This window comes from Schistocerca nitens, chromosome 2 (assembly GCF_023898315.1).
Source record: "Schistocerca nitens isolate TAMUIC-IGC-003100 chromosome 2, iqSchNite1.1, whole genome shotgun sequence".
Taxonomy (NCBI): domain Eukaryota; kingdom Metazoa; phylum Arthropoda; class Insecta; order Orthoptera; family Acrididae; genus Schistocerca; species Schistocerca nitens.
Genome location: NC_064615.1, coordinates 525969805 through 525984935, shown reverse-complemented (window position 1 = coordinate 525984935; position 15131 = coordinate 525969805). Strand labels below are relative to the sequence as shown.

Here is a 15131-nt window from a genome sequence, read left to right as displayed (position 1 = left end):
TGCAAAGTTGATTGTTAATAGCCGTCTGAATTGGCCAGTGTGTTGACTGCGATTAAAGATGGTATTAAACATTTTCATTTGAAGGGTTACTCTGCCGTACAAATAAAGACATAATTGGATCAAATTCACACGGACTCTGCGCTATCATAGCAGACCATTCAATTTTGGATTAATGAATTTGGACGTGGTCGGACAAGCACCGAAGACGAAGTTGACAAAATCCGTGATATGTTAATACAAGTCAATCGAATAAACCTTTTTGAGATTGCTGAGACTGTAGACATCGCACCTGAACGAGTGAATATCCTTCGCTGGGAATAGAAAAGGTTCAAATGGCTCTGAGCACTATGGGACTTAACTGCTGAGGTCATCGGTCCCATGGAACTTGGAACTGCTTAAACCTAATTAACCTAGGGACATCACACACATCATGCCCTAAGCAGGATTCGAACCAGCGACCGTAGCGGTCGCGCGGTTCCTGACTGTAGCGCCTAGAACCGCTCGTCCACTCAGGCAGGCGCAGAGAATAGAATATGAAAAAGATCTGTGCAAGCTGGGTATCGCGATTGCTCATAGTCGATCAAAAGCGCATCTGGCACACATTTCAACACAGTACCTGGCGACGCTTAATCGCAATCCGCAACAGTCTTTGCCCCAAATTGTGATTGTTGGAAAACCTAGATCCATCATTACTCACCAGAGTCAAAACGACAGTCGAAACAATGGACAAAGACTGATGAAAGTTCATAGCAGAAGGCAAACACCATTTCATCAGCTGGTAAAGTGATTGCCACTGTTTTTTCTTGGATTCTTAGGGAATAATTTTATAGATTACAGGGAAAATGGCAGAACCGTATCTGAGCCCTATTATGTTTCATTGTTGGATCATCATTTATAATAAGAGGTTCAAACCTGCGTCCGGCCATCCAGATTTAGATTTTTCGTAATTTCCATTAATTACTTCAGGAAATTGCCGGCATGGTTCCTTTGAAGGGGCACGGCCCATCTCCTTCCAGATCCTTGACACAATCGGATCTTGAGCTTCGCATGTAGAGGCCCCGATATTGACGTGACATTAAAATCAATCTTCCTTCCTTTCTGTACTTTGGCTTGCTGGAAATAAATTTTCATCAAATCATTAAGTGAAAGTTGCAGTCAATGGGTATTTTTTGCAGTCAATGAGTATTTTGCAGAGTTTGACACAATCTGTATATCTTATAGGATGAACAATCTGGAGGGTCGCTGGACCATGTGTATATCCCTCGAAGGAGACTACATCGAAAAGTAAAATGGGTTGTTAACGAAACAAACTTTTTTTAACGAAACAAACTTTTTTCCACACTTATCAAATCACCCTCGTTCTACTCGTAGTCATTTAACACACTGTAAGAGCAGCGGTTTTAGAAATGTCCTAACTGACTTAGACCAGAGTGATGTGCTATGCCCTACTACTGACTGTCGGTTTGAAAACCGACAGTAATTGCTGCTGTCAGTGAATGTGGCCTATATCAACCAGTTGTCGAACGAGACTACATGGAATGGAAACTGGGAGTCGGGTGGCTCGCAACTGACCAGTGTTCTCAGCGGCCAGTGCTCTCATTAGCGTCATACCAGCTTGTTTTATTTAAATGCATATTTGTTTCTCTGTACGTCGTAACATTATGATTACCATTTCACAGGAATCCCACACCAGATCCTGAAGATCCCATTTTGTCTGTGACATGGACTCCTTTCAAGAAAGACAATCTCTGCTATTTGAACATCACAAAGGATGGACTGAGCGTCGAGAAGGACCTCATCAAGGAAAGGATGGATTTCTGGGACAAGCTCTACAGACTGAGAGCATGATTGCGCTCAAAACAAGCACCATGAATAGTGCTGCTATGTATTGCAGTGCTATTCCGTAGACTCAGAAGTAACAACTGATTTATGTAGTACTGTAACAGATCCATTTGTGTATGTGGCAATCAATAAACGAAATTCAGTTTGAGGAAATCTCAAGACACTAAAACAAATTCAGAATTTCATAACCAAACAAATATTTCAGATCATTTATTTGAGACATTGTCCATGCTGAATAAGGTTTACCTCCTCACTAATGTTCTCTCACTGACACCTTCAGAAAGAATATCTTCCAAATTGTTATATCCTTTTTATGAGTAATAGTAGCACACAAGAAAAACCGATCTGTAGCAGTGATGTTTAAGCAGAAGAACATGACGTTTTCTTTTGAGTCATCTGTCTTCTGACTGTTTTGATGCGTCCCACCACGAATTCCTCTCCTGTATCATCATCTTCATCGCAGAATAGCACTTGCAACCTATGTGCCCAATTATTTGCTGGAAATATTCCAGTCTCTATCTTACATTCGGTAGATCATGTAATTCTACTTAACTTTCACTCAGGATAGCAATGTCATCAGTGAATCGTATCACTGATATCCTTTCACCTTGAATTTCAGTTGCACTCCTGAACCTTTCTTTTATTTCCATCATTGCTTCTTCCGTATTCAGATTGAACAGTAGGGACGAAAGAGTACATCCCTGTCTTACATCCCTTTTAATCCGAGAACTTCGTTCTTGGTCGTCCACTCTTATTTTTCCCACTTGGTTCTTGTACACATTTTATATTACCCGCCACTCCCTAAAGCTCACCGCCAATGTTCTCAGATTTTTCAACATCTTGCACCATTTCACATTGCCGAACGTTTTTTACAGGTCGACAAATCCTCCATTTTATGTTACCCGTCACTCCCTATAGCTTACCACTATTTTTCTCAGAATTTTCAACACCTTGCTCCATTTCACGTTGCCAAACGTTTTTTCCAGGTCGGCAAATCCTATGAACATGTCTTGATTTTTCTTTAGTCTTGCTTCCATTATCAACAGCAACCTCAGAATTGCCTCTCTGGTGCCTTTACTTTTGCTAAAGCCAAACTGATCATCATCTAACACATACTCAATTTTCTTTTCCATTCTTCTCTATATCATTCTTGTAAGTAGCTTGGATGCATGAACTGTTAAGTTGATTGTGCGATAATTATCGCACTTGTGAGCTGTTGAAGCCTTCGGAATGGTATGGATGATATTTTTTCCCGAAAGTCAGATGGTATGTCGCCAGACTAATACATTCTATACACCAACGTCAACAGCCGTTTTGTTATCACTTCCCACAATGATTTTAGAAATTCTGCATTTAACAGTGGAATTTACGTTTCATTCTTAATGTTATCACTCTTGCTTTTGATTTCACCGAACGTCATTTTCACTTTCCTATATGCTGCAACAGCCCTTACGACAGTTATTTCTTTTCCGATTTCTGCACATTTTTCGTCCAGCCATTTCGTCTTAGCTTCCTGATCTTCCTATTTACTTCATTCCTTAGCGACTTGTATTTCTGTATTCCTGAATTTCAATGAACATTTTTGTACTTCCTTCTTTCGTCGATCAACTGAAATATTTCTTCTGTTACCCATGTTTTTTCTTTACAACTTCTGTGATTGTGCTTTTTAGAGGTATCCATTCCTCTTCAACTGTATTGCCTACTGAGCTACTCCTTACTGCTGTATCTATAGCCTCATAGAACTTCAAGCGTATCTCGTCATTCCCTAGTTCTTCCGTATCCCACTTCTCTCTTATTGATTCTTCCTGACTAACCTCTCAAACGTCATGACCTACGACTTTGCACACCAATAGTTAATGCCAAAGATTATTTAATGAAACTTGTGTCCTTCTTGTCAACCGCTAACTAGTCCAACAAACTCCATTAATTATCTTCACCACCCAACTGTCCCTCTGTTGTCGGATCCTCTTAATGTAACACACAGATTAGTCTCTGTGGACATAGCCTCCTGAAACAGAAAATATAGATGCAAATACTATATAAAAGTTTACGTAGATGACATAAATGAAAGGAAACATCACGTTAAGTAATGTACAAAACAACATTCATCACACGTTGTCCTATCCCTGCGTCATCTGGCTCAGTGCTAGTCACACATCGGACTACGAGAATTAATATATCCAGAACAAGCGATACCCAGACCACAAGAACCAAGAGAAAAAGGAGTGAAACTACCGAAATATTGTATTGTAGATAGATCCAGTACGCTACGAAAAATGTTAAACTGTTGAAATGAAACTGGTTTTTAGGACCTTTATATTGAGACTGGCTTCGAATCCTGAAAGTGTGTAAGTCAGTGTCTGGCTAGCTTTATTTCCGTTTTTCGATAACTTGATGGCTGATGGGTAATTTCTTAACCTGTATAGGGGTTCCTTTCTTATAATACTAATATCAAATTATTATTAATCTAAAAACTTTCCGTTTCTGCAGAGATTCGATTGTAGAAGGTATTACGCTTCACATGCAAACTTGTTTTCTTAAATAACTGGGAATTAAATTGCTGACGCTGAAGATAAGAAGCATTTCAGGAGTTTGTAAAAATTATATATACCTGTATATTATAAAAATGTTTTTCAGATGCTCCACATCTCTTAAAGCCACTTAACCTATTTCAGTCAAACTTGGTGCACATATTTGTCATTGTACGGAAATAATCCCCGTGGGTAGCTATTAAAGGGGTTGTTGTTGTTGTTGTGGTCTTCAGTCCTGAGACTGGTTTGATGCATCTCTCCATGCTACTCTATCATGTGCAATCTTCTTCATCTCCCAGTACCTACTGCAGCCTACTTCCTTCTGAATCTGCTTAGTGTATTCATCTTTTGGTCTACCTCTACGATTTTTACCCTCCACACTGCCCTCCAATGCTAAATTTGTGATCCCTTGAAGCCTCAAAACATGTCCTACCAACCGATCCCTTCTTCTAGTCAAGTTGTGCCACAAACTTCTCTTCTCCCCAATCCTATTCAATACCTCCTCATTAGTTACGTGATCTACCCACCTTATCTTCAGCATTCTTCTGTAGCACCACATTTCGAAAGCTTCTATTCTCTTCTTGTCCAAACTAGTTATCGTCCATGTTTCACTTCCATACATGGCTACACTCCATACAAATACTTTCAGAAACGACTTCCTGACACTCAAAAATATACCCGATGTTAACAAATTTCTCTTCTTCAGAAACGATTTCCTTGCCATTGCCAGTCTACATTTTATATCCTCTCTACTTCGACCATCATCAGTTATTTTACTCCCTAAATAGCAAAAAACCTTTACTACTTTAAGTGTCTCATTTCCTAATCTAATTCCCTCAGCATCACCCGATTTAATTTGACTACATTCCATTATCCCCGTTTTGCTTTTGTTGATGTTCATCTTATATCCTTCTTTCAAGACACTGTCCATTCCGTTCAACTGCTCTTCCAAGTCCTTTGCTGTCTCTGACAGAATTACAATGTCATCGGCAAACCTCAAAGTTTTTACTTCTTCTCCATGAATTTTGATACCTACTCCGAATTTTTCTTTTGTTTCCTTAATTGCTTGTTCAATATACAGATTGAATAACATCGGGGAGAGGCTACAACCCTGTCTCACTCCTTTCCCAACCACTGCTTCCCTTTCTTGCCCCTCGACTCTTATAACTGCCATCTGGTTTCTGTACAAATTGTAAATAGCCTTTCGCTCCCTGTATTTTACCCCTGCCACCTTCAGAATTTGAAAAAGAGTATTCCAGTTAACATTGTCAAAAGCTTTCTCTAAGTCTACAAATGCTAGAAACGTAGGTTTGCCTTTCCTTAATCTTTCTTCTAAGATAAGTCGTAAAGTTAGTATTGCCTCACGTGTTCCAACATTTCTACGGAATCCAAACATCTTCCCGGGGTCCGCTTCTACCAATTTTTCCATTCGTCTGTAAAGAATTCGCGTTAGTATTTTGCAGCTGTGACTTATTAAACTGATAGTTCGGTAATTTTCACATCTGTCAACACCTGCTTTCTTTGGGATTGGAATTATTATATTCTTCTTGTAGTCTGAGGGTATTTCGCCCGTCTCATACATCTTGCTCACCAGATGGTAGAGTTTTGTCATGACTGGCTCCCCCAAGGCCATCAGTAGTTCTAATGGAATGTTGTCTACTCCGGGGGCCTTGTTTCGACTCAGGTCTTTCAATGCCCTGTCAAACTCTTCACGCAGTATCTTATCTCCCATTTCGTCTTCGTCTACATCCTCTTCCATTTCCATAATATTGTCCTCAAGTACATCGCCCTTGTATAAACCCTCTATATACTCCTTCCACCTTTCTGCCTTCCCTTCTTCGCTTGGAACTGGGTTGCCATCTGAGCTCTTGATATTCATACAAGTGGTTCTCTTCTCTCCAAAGGTCTCTTTAATTTTCCTGTAGGCAGTATCTATCTTACCCCTAGTGAGACAAGCCTCTACATCCTTACATTTGTCCTCTAACCATCCCTGCTTAGCCATTTTGCAATTCCTGTCGATCTCATTTTTGAGACGTTTGTATTCCTTTTTGCCTGCTTCATTCACTGCATTTTTATATTTTCTCCTTTCATCATTTAAATTCAATATTTCTTCTGTTACCCAAGGATTTCTATTAGCCCTCGCCTTTTTACCTACTTGATCGTCTGCTGCCTTCACTACTTCATCCCTCAGAGCTACCCATTCTTCTTCTACTGTATTTCTTTCCCCCATTCCTGTCAATTGTTCCCTTATGCTCTCCCTGAAACTCTGTACAACCTCTGGTTCTTTCAGTTTCTCCAGGTCCCATCTCCTTAAATTCCCACCTTTTTGCAGTTTCTTCAGTTTCAATCTGCAGTTCATAACCAATAGATTGTGGTCAGAATCCACATCTGCCCCTGGAAATGTCTTACAATTTAAAACCTGGTTCCTAAATCTCTGTCTTACCATTATATAATCTATCTGATACCTTTTAGTATCTCCAGGATTCTTCCAGGTATACAACCTTCTTTTATGATTCTTGAAGCAAGTGTTAGCTATGATTAAGTTATGCTCTGTGCAAAATTCTACAAGGCGGCTTCCTCTTCCATTTCTTCCCCCCAATCCATATTCACCTACTATGTTTCCTTCTCTCCCTTTTCCTACTGACGAATTCCAGTCACCCATGACTATTAAATTTTCGTCTCCCTTCACCACCTGAATAATTTTTTTTATCTCGTCATACATTTCTTCAATTTCTTCATCATCTGCAGATCTAGTTGGCATATAAACTTGTACTACTGTAGTAGGCATGGGCTTTGTGTCTATCTTGGCCACAATAATGCGTTCACTATGCTGCTTGTAGTAGGTAACCCGCACTCCTATTTTTTTATTCATTATTAAACCTACTCCTGCATTACCCCTATTTGATTTTGTATTTATAACCCTGTATTCACCTGACCAAAAGTCTTGTTCCTCCTGCCACCGAACTTCACTAATTCCCACTATATCTAACTTTAACCTATCCATTTCCATTTTTAAATTTTCTAACCTACCTGCCCGATTAAGGGATCTGACATTCCACGCTCCAATCCGTAGAATGCCAGTTTTTTTTCTCCTGATAATACGTCCCCTTGAGTAGTCCCCGCCCGGAGATCCGAATGGGGACTATTTTACCTCCGGAATATTTTACCCAAGAGGACACCATCATCATTTAATCATACAGTAAAGCTGCATGTCCTCGGGAAAAATTACGGCTGTAGTTTCCCCTTGCTTTCAGCCGTTCGCAGTACCAGCACAGCAAGGCCGTTTTGGTTAATGTTACAAGGCCAGATCAGTCAATCATCCAGACTGTTGCCCCTGCAACTACTGAAAAGGCTGCTGCCCCTCTTCAGGAACCACATGTTTGTCTGGCCTCTCAACAGATACCCCTCCGTTGTGGTTGCACCTACGGTACGGCCATCTGTATCACTGAGGCACGCAAGCCTCCCCACCGACGGCAAGGTCCATGGTTCATGGGGGGATTAAAGGGGTGAGGGTGAAAAAGCAGTTTAAGTCATGACACAAATACTCTGAATTTATTCATACAGCATTTGAGAACGAGAGCAGTTAGAGGCTTGCATCGAACTTTATACTCGATTTCAAATCTTTACGAAACTTTCTCGCTGAGAACCTTCACAAAATGATGAAAAAACAAAATTTTGTAGCTTACTTGATTTTTTCCCTACTGTGGTGGAACTACCGCATTAGGCACAACGTTTTAATTTGTTACTTCTTTACTACTAATCGTATTCACGACACGTTTTTCAGACATTGTTACATGAACCGTTGAATGTATCTGCAAAACTATATCATTGTATGAGAGATACTTCAGGACATATAATGTCATAAACATTGAGATGCGTGAAAAACTGATGCACCATGCATGACATTTTAATTTATTACGTCTTTATTGCTAACTTTTTTTCCCAGCACATTTCACTGGTCGTATCTAAATGTATCACTGAACGTACCTCCATATTATATTGTTGCAAGACACCTTGTTGGAGAAAGGTGACGTCAGAAAGTTTGAGCTGCGTAAAAACTAAACAGCTGGGTGAAATTCGCTGGAGAAACGGGTGAAATACGCGTAAATATGTTTGTTAACTATGTGAGACGTGCGTACCCTGGTAAAGCTGTGTGTAAAAAGCATCTGGTATAGCGCTGAATCGTTTGCAACCAAACTTGGTCCATATATTACCTGCTATCTGCACAGAACACAGTCGGGGTAAGAAGGAAGCACCAGCTTCCATTGGGATGAGATTGATAATTTGGTGAAAGAAGATGCGAAAGAGAAAATGGAAATGGAGAGGGAAGGTGGTGCTGGACAGAGATGGGGGGAAGAGGAGTAAATGGTCAAGGAGAATATAGGGAGGGATGGAGGGAGGGAGGGAAGGAGAGAGAGAGAGAGAGAGAGAGAGAGAGAACAGGGAGGGATAGAGGGTCAAAGATCGAGGTGTGAGGAGGGGATGGTCGGAGAAAGGGGAAAGAGAAGAGCAACAGAGAGGTGGGAGAAAAGGAGGAGAGAGACAGTGTGTGGAGGAGAAGGGCCAGAGGCAGCCGGAGGAGAAGGTGGACCAACGGAAAACCTGTAGAATGGTGCGTACTCAGCTGGTATATGTTGTAGTGAGTACATGGTTAAGGAGTGGAGGGCTGCGTTTATACAAATTTTGGAACACCTGATGGATCATCTTCCTAGCAGCGAGGACAAAACTGCACCTAATGAAATCAACTGTAGAAGATTATCGCGAAAAGGACCAGCTGTGGATTCCGAAACAGGCTCTTAACTGTCAGCGCGCACAACGGTTTATTTACTGGCAGGAAGGAGGCTAATGTCATCTGTCAAGAACGCTGTGACTTACAAAGTGACTGTTTGGCAACGTATCTCTACAAAACATCTCACTAGTACCCTAAAAATTCTAAACTGATAGCGATATTTAAATCCGAATTTTGGGAGTGAAACGTATATTACTTTGTAATGAACTCCAAGCCTATAAGTGTTTCGATAGTCGAAAAAGGAACTGTATCTTGAAGAGGTGTAATAACATGATCACCAAACGATTTTAATTATTTCTAATCTCTTAGGACGTTACACTTAACAAGAAAATCTAATTAATAGTAGATCAAAACTTAAAAAAATATATATTGCTGATCAGCGTTCACCACAAGGACGCATACAAGACACCACCACGTCGTAACACATTTGGCAGCAATCATAAACAGAGAACCAGTTGTACCAGTGTCAAGCTATTACTTTTACTAATCTGGCCCAATATTATACTTCGCCACGTCGTTAAAGCGCTACTTACACTGGACAGCGCGCTTTACGAATAGCTTAGTACTAAGCAGCTCTGGATTTTTGGCGGTAGCCTTGGTGTTAACAATTAGTAACCTGTCTATGCTAAGGCGAAAAAACTGCAATATGCAATGCCTCAGTCACTAATCAGGAGATAGCCCTGTTCACCATTCATATCTTGCGCTGTTATTTAACCTTAGCTTTGAGTTACAGAGCTGAATCGACGCTAGTATGGCTAGGATACTTGTAGCTTACACTAAAGAACCAGAAAAATGGTTGCTTTAATACGTTTAACCAAATCAACAACCGTAAGCCTGGGTGCTAACGAGGTCCGCAGTAGCCGGTACTGAAGAAAGACTTACACTGAGGTGATAAAAGTCATGTGATAGATCCTTATATTCTTTCGGGCCCCCTTTTGCCCGGCATAGTGCTGCAAAGGCGCAGTAAGTCCTCCGCAGAAATATTGAGCCAAGCTGCCTTTGAATCCGCCCATAATTGTGAAAGTGTTGCCGATGCAGGATCTTGTGCATGAACTGACCTCTCGATAATCTCCCATAAATGTTGGATGGGATACATGTCAGGCGCTCTGGGTAGAAAACTATTCACTTGAATTTTCCAGAACCTTCTTCGAAAAGGGAGACATTATGGCCTGGTGACGTGGAGCATTGTGTTTCACAAAATTTCCATCTATTTTTGGGAATATAATGTCCATGACTGGCTGGAAATGGCTTCCAAGTAGCCGAACATAACCGTTTCCAGCCAGCGATGGGTTCAGTTGGGCAAGAGGACCCAGTCCATTCAAGTAAATACGAACCGTATCATTATGGAGTCACCAGCTCGCGTAGTGCCTTGGGTCCATAGCTTGATGGGGTGTACGCCACACTCGAACCCCACCATCAGCTAACCCCACCGTCAGCTCTTAAATGATATCAGGACTCTCCTGGCCAAGCCACGGTTACCCAGTCGTCTAGGGTCCAATCGATACGGTCACGAGCCTACGAAAGGCACTGCAGGCGATGCCGTGCGCCTAGCAAAAGAACTCCCCTCGATTGTCAGTTACCACAGTCCATTAGTGCCACATTTTGAAGCATTATCCTCACAGCATTGATTGTGGTTGTTATTTCGTGCAGTGCTACTTGTCTGTTAGCACTGACAGTTCCACGCAAACCCCGCTGCTTTCCGCCGTTAAGTGAAGGGCTTCAGCCACCGCGTTTTCCTTGGTAAGAGTTAATATCCGAACTTTTGTATTCTCGAAAGACTCATGACACTGAATCTGGGATGTTGAATTCCCTAACAATTTCCGAAATAGAATGTATAGTGAGGCTTGCTCCAACTACCATTCCGCGCTCAAAGTCTGTTAACGGCCGTAATCACGTCGAAAACCTTTCATGAATCACGTAAATACAAGTGTCATCTCCGCCAATGCAGTTCCTTTTATACCGTGTGTGAGCAATACTACCGCCGCCAGTAGATGTGCATATCACTGCTAAATGAATTTTCTTATCTCAGCGTAAACCATCATTCGGGCACACCCGTAGTCTAACCTCAGCCAGCAGCCAGAACAATGTTCTGTTTACATATGTCTTAAATTTTATCCACGCACAATCAATACTGACTTCCATCTGGAGTGAAATAACGGCAGCAATCAATGTGAACACAATAAATTAAATTACTCATCGTTCACCAAACGCAGTATTACAAACAAGTAGCATCAACAGTCCACTAGGGTGCAACGAACTAAAGCGACCACCACAGGAGTGATTTACAGACAATTGTTTCGCAGCCACGTTAGGAGAACTGTTCCAGAGCACGGGGAAATTGCGTATCCAATGCTCAGGTAAACGTTCCATACCAGCGATGTCGTGTAGTAATAAGTTATGCACAACCTTATCTATGGCGCGTCGCTGGAGAGAACTTCACACGTAACCATAGTGACTTTAGGCCGTAGTTATACCGCTCTGTAAGGAGGGCATAAATTAATGCAGAACTTTGTCATGCACAGAACATCATTAGTAACCCTACCGTTAATAACGGGACTACGCCGTCTTGTAGCAAAAAGGCGCCAGTGCCTACAGGACACAACTTAATTAACAGCTGAAGCAATTGCCGAAAGCACCTACCCGATGCAGAAACCTCCCCAGCACGACATCCACGAATATAGGCAAAAAAACATGTTGCGTGAGCCTGACCGTATATAAACAACATAAAGCACCGAATCGTGTCTCAATTCCACGATGTAATAAGGACAGAAGCAAACTACAATGGTAATACGAGAGAGAAAGATCAAAGATGAAAAGCAGCAGTTTTAAAATGTATTTTGGAATACATCCTTCTCCATTACTTGAAATCCTAAAAGTAAAGGATAAGCAGTCTAAAACTACACCCACAATTCAATTTCGCTGCTCGCTCTATTCCTCAACGAAGACAGTGGAAGACTCAAATACTCACCTCGGTCCACAACCGTAAGATCTAACAATCAACTGAAAAGACTTACTTGTGCAACGAATCCGCCTCTGGCACTCGCTACCACCAAACTGCAGGTCTTCTGCAGTGGTTACACGTCCTGCCATGCGAAATGTATGGCGACGTCCACGCTGGGCGAGCGCGCCTCTACGAGACGGAACGCTCACGTGACAGCCGGAACCTTACCGCCTCAGAACATCACAGAAACGGCGACGAACTGCGTAAACAGGACCATTCAAATTGGCGGAAGGATGTTTTGCATCTGACACAGCAATTGATTTCTAAGACGCTGTCCACACACCAGATGTATGTTGCTGTTCTGCACAATTTGACAGCAAATAAGCGGACACGGACACGAACCGCTCAACTCCTTTTTGAGAAATGGAATAGAGAGAACATAAGCAATAAAAGCTACACGAGAGAGAAAGATCAAATATGAAAAGCAACAGTTTTAAAGTGTATTTTGGAATATATCCTTCTTCATTACTTAAATCCTAAGACAATAAATACTGTAACATCCAGTGTCCTCCTTTCCTCGCTGTTTGACATTTGTGAACAAATTCATCTTTAGCAACTATCGATCGATCGATGTACTTTACCAGAGCAAAACAGCAAACAGGTTTAACGCACTTAGATCCATAGTTTGTTTCTCACAAGCTTTCAAAAGATATGTGGATTTCCTTAGAGAGGACATTCGAGCCTGATTATATATTTACTGGACTAAATTTCTTGTCATGTACATGAGATGCTGATACAACTGATAAGATCTTTTTCCATCGAGAACAGTATTGAAGCTGCAACTTATAATTAAATCACAAATATTAAGCTGACTATTATATTTTATGTGAACCTGATAATGGACCTTAACAGTGCATGATGATGAACTTATTTTCCAGACTAATCGGAGAAGTGATATTCCGTTGTTCATTGAGCCGACTAGCTGCAATAAATTCTCAACGATTTTTCAGCTACTGTGAAAAATAGTAGCATCCAACTACATATCACTAAATCTATGACTCTCATCAGCACTTAAAAATTACATCAAGAGCTATTTCTTATTCAGTAATGGACAACCGAAGGCACATGCAGGGTGTAAAAATACTACGTACACTAAATTTTATAATGTTTAGATGTGACAAAAATGTCGCAAGTGGGCCATTTCCTCGCTAGGAATCCATAAGGTGCTGACGATAGCGATGTTCAGGGACGGTGTTCAAGCTGCAGTGCGATGAGCGATGACTATTACTTAGAGATGCTGCTGAGAATTTCGTCTGTTTACATAAATACACAGCTGGCGTCTGCTAGCTAATGATTGTCTACCACGCTTACAGCGTCCTGGTTCACGTATTATGGCGGTATCTTCAGCCAAACGGGCAACCAGGTCTACTACAATGTCTGTCGGTGTTTCGTTCACGAAATGCTGCACTTCTAGCCTCAAATACGAATCCGTAGGAGCTCATCATCATTTCTAAAACGATATTCATCTTACGGCAATTTGAACACTGTCTCACAAAACCACCAGCGTTAATACCTTCGTAGATGCGATTTTGTCATATGAAGACATGGTTGTCGACAAATGTTGATGGTGTTGAGACAGCAACCAGCCACAAATTTATTTCAAGTTCCTTTATTCAAAATATACCGTTACCGGTTTCGAATCGTTACGATCCATCGTCAGACGGCTTTCATTACAACATGTACTGCGTTTTTTTACTGATTAGTTATCCTAAAATATAAGTAATACATAATTATAAACACGTCACAAAGATGGTTGAGTTACAGATTTGCGTAGAGATGTGACTCACGTGAAATGTGGGTTTGTAGTACTTGTTTTCATAGTTTTCGTCCAGCTTACAACGTTTGCATTCGCATCGTTGCACACATAAACTTGCATAATTGAACACTTCAGATTTGTCAGTGATTGCATTTATAACATATTTCTATCGTTAAACACGTAAATTGGTATCACTGAGCACTTCAGCTTAGTCACAGAACAGACTTCTGACATGCACCGCATGTTTTGACTGATACAAAGTGCTTACAAACATACAAGTGTCAAAGATGCTATGATATATCGTAATAATACAAAGATGGAACATGTCTGGAAAAATATCATATATTTTCATGTGCAACTGAAACGCCTTTTACACCAGTACAGAGAGATATTGATTTTTTGAATATTACAGCGAATACTGTTACACTAATTCACTAATTATAAAGATGTTCCATGTCAAAGCTCTTTTATATATATATATATATATATATATATATATATATATATATATATATATATATATGTGTGTGTGTGTGTGTGTGTGTGTGTGTGTGTGTGTGTGTGTGTGTGCGTGTGCGTGTAATACTGTACATTATTCATTTACATTTAGCATCATGAGAACTGTAGTAACAGATAAATTTGCTACTTGATCTGCAGAGAGGGTGGAAATTAATTTTTGGAAATCTTTCACGAAAGTGGTTTTAGCCAGCTCAGTTGTTTCATCAAGGATATAGTCTGGGGTGCTGTTTCTTGTGTGTGTGTGGGTATTTCTATTTCTTCCAATATATTCATAGTGGTTTCCTTTACTGCTAGATGCAAGATTTTTAAGTTGTTCTCATTGTTTGTCACTGAGTGGTTTTCTTCAGCAATATGGGCTGCAAATGCAGATTTGTTCAAGTTGACAAGCCTTAAGGCCTCAATGTGTTCTTTGTATCTAACTTCGAAAATTCTGCCTGTCTGTCCAATGTAGAATTTAGAGCATGTACCACATTTGAGCTTGTATATTCCTGATTTACTGTAGGTGCTGTTGGAGGTGTTTACATCATGGATTACTTTTTGTTGTAATTTATTATTTGTGATAAAGCTGCTTGTGATATTATTCTTTTTATATAAGTTTGCTATTTGGCATGATGGTAGGCCTATGTATGGGAGAGTAGCATATTTAGGTTTGGCTTTTGTGACACACCGATTTGGTTTGGAGTGAATGTTGTG

The 15131-nt window shown here is 40.6% G+C and overlaps 1 protein-coding gene across 1 annotated transcript in view; it reads left to right on the top strand.

The window, feature by feature from the left end:
* The window catches only part of LOC126236513 (juvenile hormone esterase-like), an 82489-nt gene extending 80474 nt beyond the window's left edge, over positions 1-2015 (top strand). Inside the window, exon 10 of the mRNA XM_049945878.1 lies at positions 1680-2015. Coding sequence (XP_049801835.1) covers positions 1680-1848 — 169 coding nt within the window. The 3' untranslated portion in view covers positions 1849-2015. The remainder of the gene's footprint in view (positions 1-1679) is intronic.
* The last annotated feature ends 13116 nt before the right edge of the window (positions 2016-15131 follow it).